A 24,058-nucleotide genomic window follows, 5' to 3' on the forward strand; every position below is an offset into this window, starting at 1 on the left:
TGTTAGCATGAGGCAAAATCAACTGTGTAAGTGGGAAGACCCAACTGTATATTACACAAAACTTGTAAGTGAAAATTGGTGGTTATGTTTGTAATGAATGCTTATTGTAATGTTGGCAAATGAAATGCTAATGTATTGCTTTTTATAACTGAAAAATCTTCAAATACATTAATAAATTTAAAATGTTACACTGGATTTTTAAGAAGCAACAGTTATTCAGCTTTCTTCTTGAATTAAGTAAAGGCATTTCTTGTACTGTATTATAAAAATGATTATTATGTAACTTCTTCATATTTATCAAGACATTATGCAATCAGAGCTTTTATTTATTCAAAATCTTAGACACTACATCAAGTGGTACCCAGTATCTGACTGGGATGTTAAACTGAAGCAACCCTTTTCATTGCACTTTATTCTATAATATAATATAATATAATATAATATAATATAATATAATATAATATAATAAGAGAGCCAATGTGGTGTAGTGGTTAAGGTGTTGGACTACAAGCTGTGAGACCAGGGTTCAAATCCCCACATCTACAGTGTTGCCTGCTTCGTGTGTTTTTTTAAGTTCACTCTTAAAATGAATCTTGGTTCCCACAGACCTCAGTGTCTTTTTTGTATTGCCCCTATTTTGTTCAATTAATTCAGATTCTGTAGAAGTTTCACTTTCAGCCCAGTTTCTTGCTATTACCAATTTAAACAGTCCTTACTACTTACAATCAGTGTCCAGAAGTTTGGGACTCCTAGTTAAGACAGATGGACATTTGAAAATGCCAGATGGGATTTGGTCCACAGTATTTTAGATGAACTTGGTTAACAAACTGTCAAATAAGTGCTACTAATTAAATTGTCAAAGAACAAATGAAGTAAGAGACGTACCAAGGGACCTGGTTTTCCTCTAATTCCTGGCAGTCCTGGCAAACCAGCAGCACCCTTTGAGAAAAACAGTAAGAACTTCTATAATTTAAGTGAACCTTAGGGTGGTACATTCCCATTCAAAACAGAAGGAAGATGATGTCATAGATTTTCTGTCAGAAAAGACATTATTATGCTTTCATTTTCAGGATAAGGCATTCTCATGGAAGCACAGGAAGAACCTAACCAGCTTTAGCCTAAATTTGCAGCTCAGCTAAAGTAATTATTACTTTGGTTCTGCCTGTTGATATTTTGCATTACAAAGTTCTGTGAGGGCTGAAGAGAATAAAAGATATACATTTATATTTAAGTGTATTTTCTTTGCCACTGCTATGAAACATTTACTATATGAATACCAACCTAAACCAAGGCAGACTTTAAAGCAAAGTAAAATGTTAAGCTCTCCTCCTGCGCTTGTTTCCCCATTCTGTCAGAAGTACAGAGGTCACTCCCAGACAACAAGTTTACTGAGCACTCAACCTGACTTCCTTTCACAACATTTGCAGAAAGCTTATACACCATCAGCTGTTTATTGATCATTCATTCTGATTTGTTTACAGGGGGGTTATAAGATGTTGCACCAAGCAAATGTTATTCCACACTTCTCAGTGCATTTCCCCATCACTTTCCTTACCCCACTAAGTCTGTGGTTTTTTGAAGCAGGTTTGTTGTGCAAGAGAGCTAGTTAATTGCTGATATGTGATTGAATCCCACCCACAAAATAGCAACTGTCTGGAAGTGCCAATAGAAAGTTGGAGGTGAAAAAGCACCATCCTGACTAGGGATGAACAAAATTAATTCAATTTAGACTTCTGGGAAGGGTGACTTCGCTTGTGCCTGCTTTTGAGACGGGCTCCCGCCTCAAAAGAAGCTTATTCAGATATAAATCAGTCAGAACATTTTTTATTTTGACTGATGAAATTTCTCCCGGGCAGGGAGAAACGTAGAGATCAACCTCAAAAGCCTGTTTTTGTTGGGAGGACTGGATTTCATTAATTTATGAGAAAAGGTCCAGCCAGCAATGCCGGACGGACTTCTGAACAAGCTCTATCTGATTAATGCGATACGTTTATCTTTTCTTCAAAGAGAAAACAGACTAACAGGCAAGCACCCTTCTTTCTATTATTTTTTTTACTTGGTTTAAATTGTTGCAGCAAAAAGAGATTTGTCAAATGAATCAGCTTTAAAGAGCTTCTGGGTGAGCTATAACTCTTCTCTGTTATTCACGAAATTAACAGCTTATCTCTGTTTCTATTGCAAAAAGCTGTCCTGGAAGTGCATTCTAAAGATATAAACAGAAGAGGGATTTCTATTCCGAGGAACATTATATTGTCTGGGACTATTCTCTTTTTGGTCTATTTTATTTTGACGAATCTGCTTCTTCACGACACCGCTAACTGTTTTGATGCTGGGAACTAAATTTGTTTTGTATTCTTGAACATAGAGAGATAAGGCAGGCTGCTCTGTTTATACTGTGATGTCATCAAGCCTGGAATATTAACCCAATTGTTGCTGAAATAAGAAGTGGTTCTTCTTTATTTTTGTTTTGTTTTGTTTTCGTGGTTTTAAAAATGGCAATCAAGAAAGTGGCTGAGAATCTGGAAGTAATTATGTTTCAGAAAATAATGAATGAGATTGAGATAACAAAACAAACCCTGCGACAGGGCAGTAAGGAGCTGAAAATTGAACTGAGCAAAATGACGCAGGAGCTTAAAGAAATAGGGGATCCTGTGAGAGAGGAGAATGAGATCAGAGATGAGAAAAGAAAAAATAAAGGGAAGATACAAGCCCCGGAGATTGGAACAAATGTGGAATTGGAAAAAGATCTGGAGTTTATGGATATTAGAAATAAAATCTACTGTTTGGAATTTAACGTTATCTCTGAAGAAATTAATGAAGATATTAGAGATAAAGTTATCAATGGCTTGGATAATCTTCTGGACTGGAATGACGTGATGGAGCTTGATATAGAGAAAATCTATGGAATGAACTGCAGCCATGTGACAATGGAAAAACTCTCAAGAGATGAGCCAGTGCATTTTGTAAAAAAGAAGAACAGAGATATGACTTTACAACAATATTTCAGCAACTTATTCAGAATTGATGGCAAGAAAATATTTGGGATAGAGGAAATTCCCATCAGACTCTTATTATATGACTATGGCTATGACAGCAAGATTATTATGGAATACTGATAATGGAAGATTGGACACTGAAATTACTGGACTTAACAGGACTATTGAAGATGGAAGATGGAATTAATAGGGATAATGGAATAATGGCTATTGAAATTATTGGACCTAACAGATTTTGATGAGATGGATTAATCGATATGTTTATTTGGACTATGGTTATGACAATAAGATTATTATTATTATTAACGAGATGGATTAATCGACATGTTTATTTGGAGAAAAATTGATAGATATATTTCTTAAAGAATTGAAACCTCTCTTTGACTTTTTGTGGAAAGAATAAAGTAATGTTTATGAGATTTGATGATTAATTAAGATAACTACTGGAGGAAAGTGATTTTATAATATAATTTAAGAGACAGGATTGTTATATATTGTAGACCTATAACTGATTTGATCTCCGACAAATGGGAAGTCAACATTTTATTTTTTTGTTTAATCATTTTTGTTTTGTTTTGTTTTTTGTCTTTGAATGTTTTATGATTTTGTTTTGTATGTTTTATGAAAATTTGAATAAAAATTATTGTAAAAAAAAAAAATTAATTCAATTTAGTTTGCATTTCAAGCCAAATCTATCAAATTTGCACTTTCCAAAACAATATGAGATCTGCAACAAAGCCATTCTTCAAAATTTGCACTTACTTCAAATTTTGCAATGCAGTTTGCCAACCAACCAATGATTACAAAAATGTATGATACAGGAAAGTGTACATAAAAAGGAGTATATGTCTGAAAATAACATACAAGAATGGATTAGATGAGGAGAATTGCTTGCAAAAATGTGTACATTAATCAAAATTGCCTACAAAAATATGATTATTAGGAGAAATTCACACTAAAATGCTGGAGAATTTTCATTTTTTTTAAAGTCATAAACTGTTGCAGAAATGTGGACAACTGAATTTAAGATTGGAAAAATGAGAAATGGAGTGAACCAAAATTGGCAGATCTTTCCAACCCTAGTCCTAACACATTCTAAGCAGGATTAGAGCTCATCGGTCACACACATCCTACTCCCTTCCAGGGGCTCAGGCACTAAGGAAAAGGCCTATGCTACTGGCATCTCAGTCCCTTTTCCCTTCCAGTCACTAACCCAGAATGAAAAGCTAGGATAGGCAGATGAGAAGTAGGATATCACAGTCTCTCTCGATATCCGATGCTTTAATTTTCATTAATTCATTGCAAGCTTCACCTAAATCAAGTGGATGACCTTCGAGTCCATAAACAAAATTCAGAAACTATGTGGCAACTATAGTAGACCTCACTTCCACTTCTTGTGCCTGCCACTTTTAAACCTTTATGTACCAAAGAATTCCTCTATTTGAAATATTTAATTATCAAATGGCTGTTGTAGAATAATAGAAGACAGTGGGAGCTGGTGGCTCCATTTCAGTGGGGCACTGGGATCCACTCCAGGTTTTAGTTCTAACTTTGAAGAAGCTGTCCAAGGTGCTTCAGACTAAAACCCAGAGCAGATTCCACTGCCCCACTGACATGGAGCCACCAGACAGCACTGATAGAATATGAGTATGACAGCAATGATAACCTCTGGAAAGCAGAATGCTCAGTTTTATGGAAGGCAGCAATGTAGTTAGTCATGTAAACCTAAGTCCATCAGTTTCAATGGGTCTACTCTGAGTATGATTTAGTTGGGTACTAAGCACAGCAATTAATGAACAGAACAGTGTAGAACACAGGATGACTTTGTATAGGCATTCACAAATCAATAACCTCCTTAGATTAGAAATATAGAACATTTATAAGAAGATTAAGCCTTACAAAAGTTGGTTATAACACAGTTGTTATGAGTTACCTTGTCTCCTGGGTATCCCAGCTCCCCTGGTTCGCCTGCAATGCCTTGTTCACCCTAAACAATGTATTATTATATCCAGAAACATGGAGAGAGTTAAAATAGTAAGTTTTATAAAGTCCAACACACATAGAAATATGTCAATATGGCTTGTTATTGCCCAAGTGTATTCTACTTCTGCACATGAGTACAATTTCAGAGCCTCTAATGACTAAAACAGGTCTCAGTGTTTGATATGGTTTTCAAAGTAGGAAGAACTACAGCGGCAGGAAATGTGTGCTGGCATAGATTCTTAGCCCTGAGTAGCATGTACAAAAAAAGCAGTGGGTGAAATAGATGAATTTATTACAGGTGCATTTAAAAAAAGGAAGAAAGGATTCTTTGTAGAATCACATTAGGAGATATAGATAGGGTTCAAAGTTAAGGTAGCACTGATAATGAAACTATTTAGATCACCTTATCACCTTTCAATCCAGGTTGCCCCATACTCCCTGGAACACCCTATGCAAAAGAAAAATCAAGGAATTACAAAATACAATTGCTTAAACTTTTGGTAGAGAAAGGTTTTTAGCAAAACAGTCAGGTATGACCCATAAAATACTGTACCAGAGGTCCAGGAATTCCAGGTGATCCAGATGGTCCAACTGGTCCTACGACACCCTGAAAGACAATAAATAAATCAACTGTATTTTCTCTCAAAAGGGAATTAACTCATACAGACAGTCTATAAAGCAGGCCTAGCCAACATATCGTTCTCCATATCCAACTCCTATCAGCTCCAGTCAGCATGGCTAATAGGGAAGATGTACAAAGGTAAAGGTTACATTAATTGCTCACTTTTGCCTCTGGCCCAGCCCACCACTGGCATGTAGCCCAGGGAAGGTTGCCCAGAAGAGAATGCAGCCTTTAGGCTTAAAAGAGGTTTCTACCTCTGCTGTGCAACTTCAGACTTTAGGCAAGGAACTGCATATTTTAATACTTCCCCAGGTAAAGAAAATTATCAGCAACTAGAACCCTATTCTTCGATGTGGTAGTTTTCTACATGCAACATGTTTATAGGGAACATTTAGGTGAGCAGTCCCTCACCTACAATTTTAAGTGGATCAACTTCAAGTAACTCATACCATGTGCTTATTCTGAATGTGTAGATCAACTCTGAATCATCACCCATGCCAAAACTCCTGTGCATCTCAGCACAGACAAATGGAAGAAAGCCACATAAGTGGACTTCAGATTGTTCACAATAGCAATGGACCAATATTCCCCAAAATTTGTCCAAACTTTGTGGTGCAATTTTTAGCCCTTTTCACACAGGTACTGAACCACACATTTTGACTTGATTGCCCTGATATGTAATTGCCTCTTTCATTTAAATATTCACACATGTTCATTCACTCATTTATCCCCAGAAATTAAAAGCAGCCACTGTATCTTTAGTCTTAGTATTTTCTGGTAAAGTCCACCTTGGTCTTGTTTCCAGTGATTTACATTTGTTTAACAGTAGAAAACTGGGACCTGATTTTAACCACACTTAACTGGAACTAAGCACCACTGATTTCACTAGAACTTGTTTCCAAGCAAGTGTGCTTAGGATTTCAGCCACACTCTGGAAGCATTGATCTGGCAACAGCTTAATGTACTTTTGTCTAGAAACAGGGAATCCAATGTTGATGTTATGGAAATATCCATATGGCAAAGCCCTGTGCTGGGTTAAAAGCCAGCTGAAACTATTCCAGCTATAAGAAAGAGAAAATAACTTAGGCCTGGTGTGTTGATCCAGAGTAGACTCACATGTGAGCTTGGATGGAAATGAAGGCTATCTATAAGTACAGAATAGGAATATATTTCCACTGAAGGGAATAAATACTTTCTAATTGTGCTACTTGCTACTTAGCAACAGCCAAGAAAAGCACATTTTAAAAAATCTGTTTTAGAAAGCAAAATAGAGGAATGTTGGGAAGAATTAAAATTATGGCATTGAAAAACATATCATGTAACATAATGTCTAAAGAATACAAGAACAACTGTTCATGAAAACTCCTTTTGCCACTTTCAAAGAAAGAAAAGAGACTACTTTTAATTTGTAAAGAGCTTTGCCAAAAGTCTGACCATACCTCACAAAATCAAATGGAAACAATGCATTTGAGGTTTTTTTATGTCACTGTGCACGTTTCAGGCTTCATGATCAAACAGCATGCATAAATAAATTTACAACAAATCTGCAGCTGTTTTTGCCACTGATGTGAAATGGCTAAAGATCTCATACACATAAAGAGAAATTCTGACTGAGAGAGCATCTTTATGCATAGTTACACATGAAGTATAGCTTTTTACTGTCGTTTCCAAATGCACCAGAGTTGAATTTAAAAAGCTGCTTGTAATGAAGAGCAGTTAATTGTGTCTAGGAGCCTGAATCCGAACAGCTAAGTTTGAAAGTGAACCAGCTCCGCCAGATGCTGCACATCACCCTCTGATAAGCACATACCCCTATCATGTGTCTGCCTGGGTGGCTGTGCTACAGCAGAGAAGGCACAATGGAATCTGCTGGCTGGCCACAAAATGCCAAGAGAATCCCTCTTGCCTTATTGATTGCTTGATCTAGTTGTCATGCCTCTATGTAGGTGGGTGCCATTTTTAGTTACAATGCTAAAAAACTGCAGCCCACATAAACCCAGAGAGTAAATACCATATACAAGTACACCCCAAGCCAGGTTTTCTCTAGTCCAGCCCATTTTAGTACTGAGAATTTTTTTCTGCTATTAAGAAAAAAGTTTCTCTAATGAAAGCAATTTGTGTTGCAGTTTGACCTACTTTGCTCTTTATTTAAACTTCATTCATCCTGGTTGCAACTCCCAAAGAGGTGTCAACTTTTTTGCTTTCAGTTCCATTTCTGTTCCTCTCTTGCCCCAGTTCCCATCCCCCCCAAACCCACTATTATGTACATTTTCAGCAGGAACAGCACATGCCATTGTGTCACAGCCCAGCTTGCCACAAGCCCCACACTTTTATGAGATCACAATAAAGTAAAATGTCCACAGACCAGAGAGCCATGAATAAGTTGCCAACCCCTGCATTGATGAGCTACAGAAAGTTTTGTGTAAATCATTATCCTTAAAATCCCCTCAATGTTCAGCAGAAACTGCTCTGCAGATATTATGTACAGCTATATAATATGACATAAACAATTAAATAAACTTTTTAAAAAGGTGTATAGGATGAAACAGATCTACTCACTCTAAGTCCAGGAAATCCAGGAGGCCCAACACCACCAACAGTTCCCTTTGAAAATAAAATAAAATTTAGAGGGAAATAACTATTAAAATTAAGTATATTTCTGAACAGAAGTTCAAATACAAGGCACAGACCACATCACATGAGTCCTGCATAAGGCATGAGAGCCCTGCTGGATCGGAACACAATCCTATTCAGTCCAGTATCCTGTAGCCCGCAGTTACCAACCGCCTGGCTATGGGAAGTAACAAGCAGCACATAAGCATTGGGTGAAAAGGTGCTCTTTTATCTATCCTGAATCTCCATTTACATGCTGTTTTGTTTATTTACATGCATCATACAATACATTGCAAGGTTATGCTATATATTTCCATTTACAGATCACCATAATCTGTGGACTCACTGTTGACCGCAACACCCCTTAATGTGTGAAATATACATTTTAAAAATTTATTATCACGCAGCCCACTACTGCACAAAAGGATTTGTAGTTTTGGGCTCATATGTAGGGACTGATAACTCTGCGACACAGCTATAATAATTCCCATTTCACAATCAAATTTATTTTTCAATTAATAATGATAATGATATAGTGCTTTTAAATGTTCAAAGCACTCCACATACTCCTTACAACAACCCTGAAAGATAGGTCAGTAGTATTACCCCCATACTGCAGATTATGCAGGTAGAAAATGGCTGAGAGGGGTCTTGCCTAAAGGAATTTAGTGAGCTCAAAGCTGAAGTGCAATTCAAACCAGGGACTTCTTGATTTGTAGCTCGGTCTCTCGCCCAACAACAGAAGCCTGGCTGTGCTTTATTAACTTCTGCAACTGTAAATGGACAGAAGCATTAGCCCTAGAGCTGTTAAGTCACAAGAGAAACAGAGAGAGGCTCCTTTGCCCATTATTATTCTCTCCATGAATGTCAGTCACTGGTACCTCCAAAATACAAAAACACTTAAAACAGTTAGCTATCATGTGACAACTCATCTATCAAATCTATGTCAGATAGTTGATGTACCTTCATTTTCAAATCCTATTTTAAAAATGGGGATGTAGAAAAACAAACACTTTATGGGTACCTAAAACTTTTCTTTAGACAAGCATTTGCTCTACTGTACCTGATGGAGCAGGACACGTTACACATTATGCATGCATGTGCGTAGCTAGGGAGAGAGTTGCAGCGTACATACGAGGGCCTAAGTAAGACTATATGGCAGGGGCCACATTGGTACAAGGAGATATCTATTGATGCATGTTTTATGTGTATCTTACCTTACAGTGCTAAGGTTATGTGTAGTATTTAAGCATGTGTTAAGAATAGGTGCTCAAGTTCTAATCTCAGAGCTTGAAGAGAACAAGCATTAGTTTTAGATCCACCCCACATTTTACTACAGTAGGTGCTATAGGCATCTTATTAGCACTTCCAACCTGACACAGTTCCTCCCTCCCCAGCAGCTGCAGGTCTGGCAATTTGCCTGAACCAACCCTGCAGGGCAGGCTTGATTGCTTGTTTGATAGCGATATGATCGACCATGGTATCCTTCTGGCCAGTCTAGCTGGGATGGGATTCGGAGGCACTGTTTTACGGTGGCTCCAGCCCTACCTGACAGACAGAACTCAGAAAGTGGTGCTGAGAGACTACTGCTCGACCCCCTGGCAGTTGGCCTGTGGGGTACCGCAAGGTTCCATTCTGGCTCCCATGCTCTTTAACATTTATATGAATCCGCTGGGAGAGGTCATCAGGAGATTTGGAGTACAATGTCATCAATATGCTGATGACACTCAGCTCTATCTCTTCCTACCACCTGACTGCAGGGAGGGAGTGCTCATCCTAAACCGGGGCCTGGAGGCTGTGAAGGGCTGGATGTGGGTTAACAAACTGAAACTTAATCCAGACAAGACGGAAGTACTGCTGGTAAAGGGAAAAACTGCATCAGGGACAGGGTTGCAACCTGTTCTGGATGGGGTTGCACTCCCCTTGAAGGAGCAGATCCGCAGTTTGGGAGTCCTCCTGGATCCCACCCTGCTGCTTGAATATCAGGTGGCTGCGGTAGCCAGGAGTGCTTTTGGCCAACTCAAACTGGTCTACCATCTGCGTCCATTCCTGGAGGCAGTTGACTTGGCCACAGTGACACATGCATTGGTGGCATCGAGGCTTGATTACTGTAACGCACTCTATGTGGGGCTGCCTTTGAAAACGGTTCAGAAATCACAGTTGGTTGAAAATGCAGCAGCCAGAATGTTAACTGGAGCACGGAGCAGATAGCATGTCACCCCTGTGCTTTATCGACTCCACTGGCTCCCAATTTGCTTCCGGGCCCAATTCAAAGTGCTGGTTCTGACCTTTAAAGCTCTAAACGGCCTTGGACCTATGTACCTGAGGGACCACTTACGCCTATATGTACCTGCCTGGGATTTAAGATCATCTGCCTCTGGTCTCCTCTGCGTGCCTGGAGTGAAAGACGTTAGACTGACAGGCACACGGGAGAGAGCTTTTTCAGCTGTGGCCCCCAAGCTTTGGAATACTCTACCCAAGAAGTTTGCTCTGCTCCCTCCCTGATGGTTTTCCGGAGACTTCTGAAGATGATCTTGTTCCGGAGAGCCTTTGGGAGGGACTGGAGGTAGAGCCTGACACTGATTTTATGCCTTCTACATTAAATTTTACCTTTGTAGTCCCTTTAGTACCAATCCCTATATATATGTATATATGTGTGCGTGAAAATGGAAATGGACTGCCTTCAAGTCGATCCTGACTTATGGCGACCCTATGAATAGGGTTTTCATGGTAAACGGTATTCAGAGACGGTTTACCATTTCCTTCCTCTGAGGCTGAGAGGCAGTGACTGGTCCAAGGTCACCCAGTGAGCTTCATGGCTGTGTGGGGATTCGAACCCTGGTCTCCCAGGTTGTAGTCCAGCACCTTAACCACTATGCCACACTGGTGTGTGTGTGTGTGTGTGTATGTATATATATATATAGTATTTTATGTATTTTAATTGTATTTTAAATTTATTTTAATATTTTTGTGATTTTACTGTTTACAATTTTATTATATACATGTTTGATTTTATTTTTGTAAGCCGCCCTGAGTGCCCTATTATAGGGTAGAAGGGCGGGATAGAAATATTTTAAATACCGGTAAATAAATAAAATAAATAGCAGCAGCTGTCACAGACAATAGGATCTCAGTTGCAAATGGATTAATTGACTTTTCTCCCTTAACATTCTGTTGCACTGAATACTTTCTGTCTCTAAGTCCTGAAAGTTTGGCCACACATACACACCATAGCTTTAAAACACCGCCCGCCAAGAATCCTGGGAACTGTAGTTTGTTAAGGGTGCGGGGAATGGAAGCTCTGTGAAGGGTTAAACTACAGTTCGCAGGATTCTTTTGGGGAATCCATGTGCTTTAAAGGTATGGTCTCTACACAATCTTTGGTTTTATAATTAACCCTTTTAATCTTCAGCAGCACTTGCAAAATATTGTATCTGAACATTTCTTTAAAATGTTATAAAGTAGCAGCTGCTAACATAAAGTTTAGACTTCTTATCTAACAAAAGATCCAAGGTATCAAAACTAATCCCACGGCAAACTAGTTTAGAAAAAGCCATTATTAAGAAGCCCCTTCCAAGTGCTTTGAAACTGCTTGAAACTGCTTGGAGTTTGGACTCTACAAATACAGATGGCTAGAGGTTACCATCCATCCAGGATGACATTTTTCAAAAGTTCTAGTCTGTGTTTAGTAGTTATTGAGCAGCAGCAGCCAGCATGGCAGAAAGAAATCACGGAGTTGCCCTGTCAACACCAGTGCTGCTACAGCCTACCTAGATGTGACGGGTGGGGCCAGGGTTGTACAGATGCTCTGGCAGAAGCGCTGGAATAGCTCTGCAGCAACACCAATGTCAGGAAGGTGGCTCCACAACACAACCTTCCCCCCTCACACACACACCAGCGACTACTGTTACCTAGAGGTCGATCATGAACATATCCAATGGCTTCTTTTTGATAGTAACCCTAAGGGCCAAACTCAATACTTTAAAATCTATGAGGGCATTTGCATATCTTTACTGTTGTTATTTTTAAATTAGCCACGGAGGTCCTGATCTGGAGTGGAACTACAACGGAGGAAAAAAAGAGTAACGCTCCCTTCTGGTCCACCACCACATGTTGTTTCCTGAAGAAAATTCCTGCTATTCATCTTCAGCAGCAGCGTTGCTCGGCACTTAAAAGACTCTGGGCACAAACAGACCCGTGACACAAATCTAATTTACTAATGTACTAATTTATACATACTCTGAGTTATGCAGTGCCATGGGACTTCTTGGGCCCAGAACTCTGTATGTGGATTAGATCCTCCCAGGATTTTCTGTGCCCACATATTAACACTGAAACAAGTGCCCATGGGCAAGTAAGATGGTGGGTGGGTGGGATCTCATGAGCACAGCCTCTTTGCAGTGAGTCTGTACGTAAAGTACTGTGTTTTTTAAAAATGAGCTTAATAAGAGTGGAGGAGAAAGGAAAGGAGATATGGGACACAGCACAAAAGACCCTGAGCTTGGGCTCCTGGACCAACACCGAACAATGCCCTCTGGTTTTGCAACCACAGCAGCTCAATCCCCACCCCACCACCCAGCAATTAGAAAAAAAAGGCATGAGGGACAGGGTGAAGTCCCCCTTGTTCTCCCACATCACAGTTCAATGCTCCAAAGCTATTTAAAAAGAAAAGAAAATATACACAAATGCAATCATGTATTTAACTTGTCACTGTTTTGGCCTTAAAATGTCCCTGTGAACACAACTGAATCTAAGATGCTGAACATCTCCAGTCCAGATACTGAGAGGTTAACCTCATGTCAGCCTAATGGAACCTCTTCTAGATAGGAACATGTTATGACCCTGGATAATAGCAGCTTGCAGGTGTCAGACACTGAATATGCTCCCCCAACACTCAAAAATCCTCCATCTGCAACATAACATCATACTTACAGGACTTCCATCAGGACCAGGTGGGCCTCTATTTCCAAAATCACCCGGTAAACCCTGGTTAAAACATCATCAAGAGTTTAGTCAGGAATCATAGTATATGAATGTATATTTCACATTCTAAATGTGAGAGTAAGCTAGCAATAATAAATAACTTGCTCTTAGGAATCTTCAAACATGTCTAGTAAGGAGGGGGAAGCACTTACTGATTTGCTAACTTAAGTCTCTTACTGACTTTCCAGCTTGAACAGTCTTGTTTACACAAAAGAACGTAAGAACTTTGCTTGATCAGCCCAAAAGCCCATCTAGTCCAGCATCCTGTTCTCTCCAGATTGCCCATAGAAGCCCATAAGCATTCTTCCCACTTGCGATTCCCAGCAATTGCTATTCAGAGGCATACTGCCTCCAATAGTGGAGGGAAAGCATAGCCGTCATGGCTAGTACCCACTGTAGCCTTATCCTCCACGAATTTGTGTAATCCCCTTGTAAAGCCATCTAAGTGGTCAGCAATCACTGCCTCTTATGGGAGTGAATTCCATAGTTTAACCATGTGCTGTGTGAAGAACTTTCTTTTTTCTGTCTTGAATCTTCCAACATTTAGCTTCACTGGATGACCCTGGGTTCTAGTATTATAAGAAGGAGAAAACCATTTCCCTATCCACTTTCTCCATATGAGGCATAATTTTATAGAACACTGTAATTTCCCCCTTGCTTGCCTTTTTTCAAAACAAAAAAGCCGTAAATGTTGTAACCTTTCTTCATAGGGGAGTTTTCCAAACCCTTGATCATTGTTGTCACTCTTTTCTGAACTTTTTGCAGCTCTACAATATCATTTCTGAAGTGAGTCAGCCATAACTATACACAGTATTCAAAGTGCAGTCATACCATAGATTTGCATAATGGCATTATGATATTGGCATTATGATATTTTCAATGCCTTTCGTGATGATCTGTAATATAGAATCAAACTTTTTCACAGCTGCCATGCACTGGGTCGATATCATGGAGGTAATGACCAAACATAATTATTCATCACTTTCTTACTGTAGCTTCCAGTGATGACATGCATGGACTGTCACATTTTCCCAATATCCACATGTTCAAAGACTGGATCAGGGTTCCTTCTCAGGCTGAGGAACAGTACATGACCAGAACTACTTCTGACGTAGTTTGTACACAGAGATCTTATTTCAGTGCATGGAGGATGTTGTGTGAACCCCCCTCAAGAAAACATTCTTTAAATGTAGAAAAATCAAACAATCAACATGCATGTATGAAGTAGTCGCACATGTGCATTGCATGCATCTGCACCACACCAACTTCACCGCCGCCTCGCTACTCCCTCTCTACCTCCCAGTAACCAGCAAAAACACAACTACCCCACCACCCCATTCACTACTGGAAGAATTATTATTATTATGTTAATTACCCTCTGGAAAATAAGTTTTATTATATTTATTCATTAATTTATTTAATTCATTAAATATCCTGCCCTTCCTTCTAAAAGGAGCCCAGGGAGGCAAACAACAAGTGATAAAACATTAAAAACACCTTAAAACAATTCCGATACAGATGCAGCCTAGGACAAAGGTCTCTACTTGGAGGAGTAAGGTCTTCAGTAGGCACCAAAAAGACAACAGAGATGGCATCAGTCTAATATTTAAGGGAATTCCGAAGAGTGACACAGTATTAAAGGCCCAATTCCTACATTGTGTGGAGCAATAAGATAGTATCTGCAAGAGGTCCTCACTTGCAAAGCACAATGATGGACTGGGTATATAAGAGGTGAGACAATATTTCAGGTATCATACTCCCCAACTTTGTAGGGCCTTATACACCAAAATCAGAATCTTAAACTTAGCCTGGTAGCTAGTGCAATTCTTTCAGCAGCAGGGTAACATGTTGGTGATATCCTGCCCCAGCGTGCAGTTGAGCCACCACATTTTGCACCAGCTGCAGCTTCCAGACCAGCCTCAAGGGCAGTCCCACATAGAGTGCAGCCCTAAATAGAGTTCATTACAGTAATCTAGCATGTAGATTACTAGCACATGGACGACAGTGGTCAGGCTATCCTGGTCCTGGTCCTGGACCACCCCTTCATCCATCTAGAGCAACAAACAAATAATGGCTGTGTCAGACCAGTGACAAGTTGGTCTGACACAGCCCTTGGTTGTCATGGAGGCCATGAAGTCCTGAGCCTGAATGTTTATTGGGTCTGTGACCACAATCAATCAGCTATCATTACTGCATGTTGGGTCAATTTAAAACTAACAAATAATCATTAAAAAAATACAAGACAAAACAGAAACCGCAAAAGCTAAATTGGGCACAATTCTATTCATACTAGTAGAATAGAATACTATTAGATGGACCTACAGTCTGCTACAGCAAGACAATTATTTAATTCTCAAATATTTGTCATTGTTCTAAGTTTTTAATTCAACACTGCTCAGAAAACTGAACAGTCCTAAAAACCATGACTGGGATCTAAAGATATACACTGCTAGTTCTGCCTGCCTGAGGGTGCTTTCAAGTTGTGTTCCTTAAACACTAGCAACCTGTGGGATGTGGACATCCCCTTTTGATACTGAAGGTACTTTCAAAAGCAGTATCTGATATGGCATGGCAGGGAGGGGGTGAGGGGCTGTTTTAAAAAAAATGGCTAAAAGCTCTTGAATATCCAAAATTATCTTTTGGAACTTTAGCCTAAATCTGCTACAAAACACTGATTTTCTCCCATTACATTTTAGATATCACTGTAACCATTTAGGTGGTACAACTGTTCTGTGGCATTAAATCATTCTAGTTTTGAGGCATCTCAAAGATGTATTAATATTTGATTAGGAGCTATGATTGTTCTTGCAGTTACAGCAAGTTAAACTGGAAAACTATAACAATTTATGAAGTGTCCTATGCCAGACTGACTTCCAGCTATATATAATTCCATTATTAAGAAAGCACTCACAGAATTTATTCTCCTGACCTAATATAACGTTTGCAATAGGGTTGCCAGGTTCATGGCCTGAGACTGATCCTGTATCTTTAGGAGAAGAGAAAGTCAGCCAAGTGCAGGTGTTCTTGCAACACGGTAATGAGAAAAACCACAAGGTGGAATTCGGGGGTCTCAGGCCATGAACCTGGCAACCCTAGTTTGCAAAAATCTAAGTTTCTAACATAATATAATTGACAATAATGTCTAATATAGCAAAACATGCCAGATTCAATATAATGTGGAAAAGTAATTCGATACATATTTTGAGTAACAGAATATTTTAAATATATTATACATTCACAATATCAAAAATGCTTCTAGTCCAGACCCTATAATTTTCTTAATAGTAAAACTAACCAGTTTAATATTTTGTTCCACTTCAAGTATGCCAAAAATATTTGAAGTACTAATCACAGCTACTCTGCATTGCTCACCAGACAATTCTAATGCTACAGCCTATGAAATGGCAGCAAAAGAGTAGCCAAGATGGAGCCAATGTAATTTTCAAAGCAGTATAGCTGCCTACATAATGGGGGGGGGAAGAGCAGAAAGCAGAAATCTCAGCAGTTACTATATGCAAATAGCTACAGGTGGGCAAGCCATGGCCCACAGGAATACTACAACTGTTTCACAGGTTGCAGGTAGTGCAATTCACTTAGGGAGAAGAGTGCATAGGGCTGACTTTCTCCATGTGCCTTCCTCCCCGTCACTGAAATTAGCCTGATGCATTTCAAGTGCCAAACCATTCTTTAGGGGCAACCCTCCTTATATCATTCCTTCACAGAGCACTCTCTCTCATACAGCAGAAAACATACATTACAATCTAGGAGACAGCAAGAGGAACTACTCTGTGAAAGTTAAGTTGTTCCTGAAGCAAGGTTTTACAACTGAAGTGGGCCAATTGCATCAATAATATAATTCGTACCACCTGTTGGTGTCTCCTCTATTCTGTCTCCACCCTTCTGTTCTTTGGTACTGCCCTTCTCTCGTGTGTGTGTGTGTGTGTGTGTGTGTGTGTGTGTGTGTGTGTGTGTGTGTGTGTGTGTGTGTGTGTGTGTGTGTGTGTGTGTGTGTGTGTGTGTGTGTGTGTGTGTGTGTGTGTGTGTGTGTGTGTGTGTGTGTGTGTGTGTGTGTGTGTGTGTGTGTGTGTGTGTGTGTGTGTGTGTGTGTGTGTGTGTGTGTGTGTGTGTGTGTGTGTGTGTGTGTGTGTGTGTGTGTGTGTGTGTGTGTGTGTGTGTGTGTGTGTGTGTGTGTGTGTGTGTGTGTGTGTGTGTGTTTTTAGGCCTTTATAAGGAACCTTTCCTCCAGGAAAAAACTTAAAAAGAAAATGAAATTTTAACATTTTTAGATAGAATATAAAAAGGAACATGCTATCAATTTAAATTAGCAGCAAATGAAGTGAAGAATATATTAAGCCACTTAATATATTCCTGTCACTTTACCTGTCTTCCCTTAGGACCTTTTTTTCCAGGTATACCTGGAATACCCTGAAACAGAAAAATATCACAGAATTTAATGCTTGAATTAAAGTTACAGGCTCCTGTATGCGGTTTGTTTCTATTGTTCTTGTTTATTTACAATATTTTATTGCTTTATTTACAATCTTATTATTTAATTACTTTTTTTATATAAACGGCTTAATTAAAATATCTCTACACACATGCAGTACATAAAACAGTAAAATAATTATCAGTAATATACAGATAAAATCAGCGGAATTTAAAAACAATTGAGCATTACTAAATCATCCCATGGCCAGACCTGAACCCAGACTGGAATGGGTCTAGATAATTGGCATCGTTCAAGAGTCCCTGCATTTGCCCTGCTAGGACCCTCTCCACCATCTTCCCTGATGGCTTCTTTCAAGACTGCCCCCTCAAGCAATGAAGCATTAGCCACACTCAGGACCCAACCAGTCAAATCTCCTGTGCTAGATCAATAAACCAAATACAGAAAACAAGAAGGCATGTGGTCAGGCACAGAGCTGCAAGCATTTTGTCCACATCATCAGGCTGCACAAACTGAAAGTGATTGCTCAACTCATCTGTCTAGCTTTGGTTTTGAATTACTCGGGCACTTTCTTCCTTACCCTTATATATGTCTGCATCATAAAGATATGATGTTTTGGAACTGCAACACAGCCAGAATTTTGTACCAAATTTTTGTGGATTTGGATGGCATATACCCCCTCATCGGACATCTTCGTTGTAACATTCTCATCTGGCATTAAGTATGAGAGAGTCTTGGTAACTATATCCCACAGGTCACACCGATTACATTGGTAGCTTGGCACTGAAGCCAATAATCAAATCTGAAGACTTTTGAAGGCCAATGAGAGAGGACAATTCTCAACAACATATTTTGCAAAGATCTTTTCAGAGATGAACAGAGAAAAAATGTGACTTAAAGGTTCTTGATTGAGAGTTGTCATTAAGTCTGGCCACCTGCTAACATAACGGTAATGAATGCTTGCAAATAATTGCCAATGGAATTGGGGTCAGTTACACCCAAAGACAAATTAGTAAATTTTTTGCAAAATGACAGGTAAGATGCTGGGGGGAGGGGGAACCAATTTGCATGGTCACAAAGAAGGTTCTAACTGGGGGGAAAGTTCGCAAAGTGGTTTTGTACACCTAGTATTATCTACAGTGATATTAAAGATTTGTTGATTATGTCATTTGTCTATTATGTAATCCAGGCTCAAGGGATATGGAAAGACCAGGTTTGGCACTAAGCAACTGCATACATGATGTGGCAAATTATTAATAAATTTAAACAGCATTTGGTGGGATCACTTGACCCCTACCATCTCACATTCATCATTTCTCAGTTGAGTCAGGCATCCCAACATGGGTAGAAGTCCCAAAAGCCATACAAATAAGTACATGGATTTTTTTTGTTAAATTAGGGAGGGGGAACATATGGAAAATTACACCTCACCATGACTGAGGACTGAGTTGTGTAAGACAGGCACAAACGTTTTATGGGGTTTTTTCTCCAGTGCTGTAGGGGCATGTTCAACCTCATCTGCCAATGGTGGTCCTCCCATGGTCCCGGTCCTGCTCACCCTTCCCCCACAGCAGTTATTTACATTTTTTTAAAGTGTGCATTAAAAGGAATAGCACATTTAATGTCATATCTAGTTTGGTCCTCAGTTTGGTGTATGTGAGGCAGAGTCCCATGAAATGCATATCACATTTAGATTTTACTGTGCTTCCTTATCATAAATGTATAAAAAATCCACAAAACCTACTCTTTCTCCCTCGAGTCCAGGCAGCCCTGCCACTCCTGGGGGTCCAATGAAACCCTTAAAAATGATAAATAAGAGAAATTAACAGATGAGAAATTGTTTCTTCAGCACAAAGTCATGTACAATTTGCTACACTTAGAGACTAACAATAGCCAATGCTAAATGTAATTTAACAATGGAGGAAAACATGTTTCAGAGAACTCTATTGCTAAATTAAAAGAACGGATGAAAAGAATAAATAGCCACTTGTCTGGTTGTCCATGGCAAGAAAGATTTGAAAAGTGGATTGTTTAAAAAAGAAAATTAAGACACGAATGAGTGACTAGCATAGGTATATGAGGCAAGAGAGCTACTAAAAACTATAATTGGCTGGTCAATCAATCAATATTTCTTTATTATAGTTAATGACCAACTAATTGGCTAGTAACTTTTGCACACTTATTTTCAAGGCTGAACTAGCCACTAAAAATTAATTTAATTCAAATAGTGAAAAAGCAAACTTACTTGCATTGCCTTAGACTTGTGTAATTTTTCACCAAATGAATTGTTCCACCAAACTCATTTTTCCCAATCAGCCTATTGTCTTTTGAAGATAATTCATTTTTTCCACCAATTAATTGCCAACTGTATCATCATGGTATATTTTTCAAATATGGCATCAGAGCAGGAAATGAGACTGTATGTCAAGTAACCTACACTTGTGGTGTTAAAATATGGAAAACTACAACTAAAGACAACTGTTTTCAATTGTGCACATGATATATCCTACCTCAAAAAAGATGCAAAGGAAAACAAAATCTGTGCAGTAGTTACCAGGGTGACAAGCAAATGTTTATCAAGAAAAAAAGTCCTATTTCTTGCATGTTGCCACAAAACACTCCACTAATCAACAATTAAAATAAGTAGACTCAGTGGTAGAAGGATCCCATGTTCTCTTCCCAGTGTCTCCAGTTTAAAAAAAAAAACCCAGAAAGCAAGGCTGGGAACCAAAACCCCAGAGACAAGATTGATAATGCTGAGTAAATTGGGCCATTGACCTAAATTCTGTGTAAGGCAGCACTTAAATTCCTAAATTTGCAGATCTTGTCAAACTATGGATTATCCTAGGCTTGACTAGCCTTTCAATTAGTACAAAAATGACTTGTTAGAATATGAAATAATATCTTCCATTTAAAAGAAATTGACAAACTAGTTCCTAGATCACATGGGAAGGGTAGCTAACATAACCTTTGAGTTGTTGCTGTACCACAGCTCCCATCATCCCTGACCACTGGCCATGTTGGCTGGGGCTGAAGGGAGTTGCAGTTCAACAACAGTCAAGGGTCACAGATTAGCCATCCCTGCTTTATGGTAACAGACCAAACATTGATAATGTGGCTGCAGTATTATACCTCTTGCTAATACTGCTGTTATAAATATAATACAAGAGGCCTTAACTTTTGGATGGCACACATAACTTTTTACACTCATTTTTGCTTATCAAGTTCAATATCCAGGGTCAGAGGAGATCTTACATTCTTCTGGGTCATTCATTAGCAGTGATGGTAGAGGGACATGGTAGAAGCACACAAGCCCAAGACCTCCTCACAATCTTACTGCATTCAGAGGTGAAATCAGGAAAGTATTGTCCAAATACACCTTTAGTTTTGCAAACCTGATAACTGTGAAAAAGTCTATTTTATTCTTCCATCTTGACATCTTCTAACACACAATCAGTATTTCAGGGACAAAATGGCCAGTATTCACACATGCATTCACAAATGCAATGCTATTTTTCCCTGGTCTATATATACTCCAAGCAAAGATAGAATACCAACAAGAAGAGACTATGGTTTGTGAGCATGACAGTGAAATAAACTCTTCAATGTATGTTAATGAAACACAGTTTGTGAATAACTCTATGAGAATCAGAGTGATCCAGTGAGTAGAGAAATAGTAAATCTGGTTGAAGTATCTCCAGCCCCATGCTAACTTGTGAATGGACAAAAAAATAAAGTCATGCATGTTGCAATCCTTTAAAAAATGCTTACTTACTCTTACACCTTTAGGGCCTGGGTTACCTTCTGGTCCTGCTAAACCCTAGCACAAGAAGAAATGCCTTTTACTTCATTTTTAATACATGGAGACACTATATTTAACAAGTGCCATAGCTATTAATTTGCAAAACTGCCAAAGCGCTTTTTCAAAATTATGACTGTGTAAATCAGAACTCTATACATGTAATCAAATGCCCAGAGTTTTAAAATATACAATCCCCCATGGTATGGGTACAACTTCCTTCTTATTACAGTTTATTCTTTGTGGAGATTGCACCCTCTCTCTCTCTCTCTCTCTTTTAATTAGAGACTTGGCTTAAGTGACTTCACAAGAATTTTTTAATAAACCTTTAAGCTTGAATACAATTCCAGACATTTCCCAGACGGTATCAGAACAATATGCCAATTCCAAACAGTCCAAGAGCTTGATAGTTGTACAGAGCTGGCATGTTATAATCCAGTACTATATAAACTATTAAATAGTACCTTAAAATATTTTAATAGTCCATATTCATGATTGTGAGTTATTAGAAACCAATTACAAGACACAGTATCATTGTAAAGGCCAAAATCAAGAGCTAAAATTGACCCTGTTGTTTGTGTAACCATTGTGTATATTGGAATACAAAGTCATTCCTGATATTAAGCATATTTAGGAAATCCTGTTTTTATTATAACATTTTCATTGGTTCTCACTCTCTATGTAATGAATTAATGGAAAGAGTTGTTTAACATATTAATGGACTTATGAAAGTCTCTCTTGTTCCAGTGGTTAAAAGCAATACGAAACCAACACATATACTGAAGGAAAGTACAGTGCATTTGTAACAGTATTTTCCTGTTCCAGGACTGGCCCTCAGCTGTGAGACACCTTGGACACAATCATGCTCTTCACTCCATTTGGTTCTTGTTATGTTCCGTATTCATGAGCCTTTGACTCCTACTGCTACCTTCTAGCAGTAACAACGAGGATAGCAATCATCACATACCATAAATTCCTTATATCTAACTGGCAAATCAATGTGTTCCTCTTTCATAGATTTTGAGGACCACAGTGTTGTTTAGGATTATTAATATTTAACCTGCTTGACCTGAATGACTGACATTTTTAAAAGTACACAATACCTTCTAGAGCAGTGATGGACAGACTTCAGGCTTCTTGGATCTACTTTTGCTTTCTAGTAGAACTCTGGGATCGACCAAGAGAAGCCAGGAACAAAACAGTGGCTCAAAAGGATGGACACATGCTTAACATTCAGGAACAGAGCACATCTGAGCACATGCTCAGCCTAAGAACTTCTTTTGATACCAGAACTAAGTTTCATACAAAAATCCAGTCTTGATTTTCCCTCAAGCTTCCTCCATTTCAGCAGCCTAATTTTGCATTAGGTGGTGGGGAGTTTTTCTTATTGCTATTGTAAACAATTGGAACTAAGAAATCCTTATGGATCTACTGACAATTAACCAGAGATCTACCTTTTGCCCACCCACCCCGTTCTAGAGAACTCATGAGCCTTCAAAGACAGGTGCATGTGACAGCTGTTGTCTCATTTTCTTTGTTTCATATAGATTCCACAGTTATATGGCAGTACTGCTGAAAAGGGTCAAAATATTCCCGCAGTCCCAATTTTGGTTTCTACCTGTTGAGTCTGTAATTAGGATGTAAACAATTACTATTACCTGGAAGATGCATGGTTAAACAGATCTAATGCCTGATGATTAAATGGGACTCTGACTGACCAACAGCAGTGGTGTGTGGAAGTCTGATATAGTTACCCTATTGGAATGTATTTATAGGAACAGCACAGGTCACCTCCAACTGGGCCAAGGCACATAGCTATGGAAAACGCAGTGTAGAAGCATCCATTTTGGATTTTTTTTGGACCATGGCTTGAACTGAAAACTTGTAAGTTGTAACTACTTTGCATACATCCTCCAATCTGGAGATGGCCCCATACTTTACATGGCAAACAACTGCTGCATGAACACTGGTGTTTCCCACAGGAAACATCTAAAATATTGATGACATAATATAATATTTAAGAAGGTCTGTTCATGAACTTGGAAGTCATCATTCTCAGATGTGCCTCAAGATGTGGGTATGTCACCCACATGTTAGATATCTGCTGCACTTGTTGTTGTACATGTTACATATTAGGTGTAACCCCAATGTATACATAGCAATTGCGCTTGCCAAAGTGTGGGGAGCCACTCTTAGTCAGCAGTGCAAATGGCCAGCTTAAGTGGTAATCCTTTATGTTGCTGTATGTTCTTTCTATGCAATGACTTTTAACTGTCTTTTAACTATGAAACTCCTTTCCAAGAGAAGAGTTTTGTCAGCAAGAATCAAGACTCTCTTACGTTTTAAAAATGTGTTATAAATGGGGTTTCATGTTTGGAATGGAAGCCCCAGAACCTGGGGGGGGGTGGAGTTGATAGGGGTGACACAGGACCTAACAACAAATTTCCTGTGGCTCATGTTTGTTTCAGGCTTCCAGATTGGCCAGTATTGAGACTCCGGCTCAGGTTTTGCCTCTTCACCTTATATACAAATAAAACTAGGCTGGTGGCAGCTATTAATATTTCATTCTTCCTGATTCAGACTGTGAGCAGGCTCTTGGGCTGTAAATTTACTCC

The 24,058-nt window shown here is 39.0% G+C and overlaps 1 protein-coding gene across 1 annotated transcript in view; it reads right to left on the reverse strand.

Moving 5' to 3' along the window:
* Window positions 1–24,058, reverse strand: part of COL24A1 (collagen type XXIV alpha 1 chain) — a 333,005-nt gene that overhangs the window by 237,265 nt on the left and 71,682 nt on the right. Inside the window, exons 10-18 of the mRNA XM_061633547.1 lie at window positions 21,420–21,464; window positions 19,389–19,442; window positions 17,578–17,622; window positions 13,147–13,200; window positions 8,161–8,205; window positions 5,533–5,586; window positions 5,383–5,427; window positions 4,930–4,983; window positions 886–939 (exon numbers count right to left, since the gene is read on the reverse strand). Of these exons, the coding sequence (XP_061489531.1) occupies window positions 886–939; window positions 4,930–4,983; window positions 5,383–5,427; window positions 5,533–5,586; window positions 8,161–8,205; window positions 13,147–13,200; window positions 17,578–17,622; window positions 19,389–19,442; window positions 21,420–21,464 (450 nt within the window). The remainder of the gene's footprint in view (window positions 1–885; window positions 940–4,929; window positions 4,984–5,382; window positions 5,428–5,532; window positions 5,587–8,160; window positions 8,206–13,146; window positions 13,201–17,577; window positions 17,623–19,388; window positions 19,443–21,419; window positions 21,465–24,058) is intronic.

Source organism: Rhineura floridana, chromosome 6 (assembly GCF_030035675.1).
Source record: "Rhineura floridana isolate rRhiFlo1 chromosome 6, rRhiFlo1.hap2, whole genome shotgun sequence".
Classification (NCBI taxonomy): domain Eukaryota; kingdom Metazoa; phylum Chordata; class Lepidosauria; order Squamata; family Rhineuridae; genus Rhineura; species Rhineura floridana.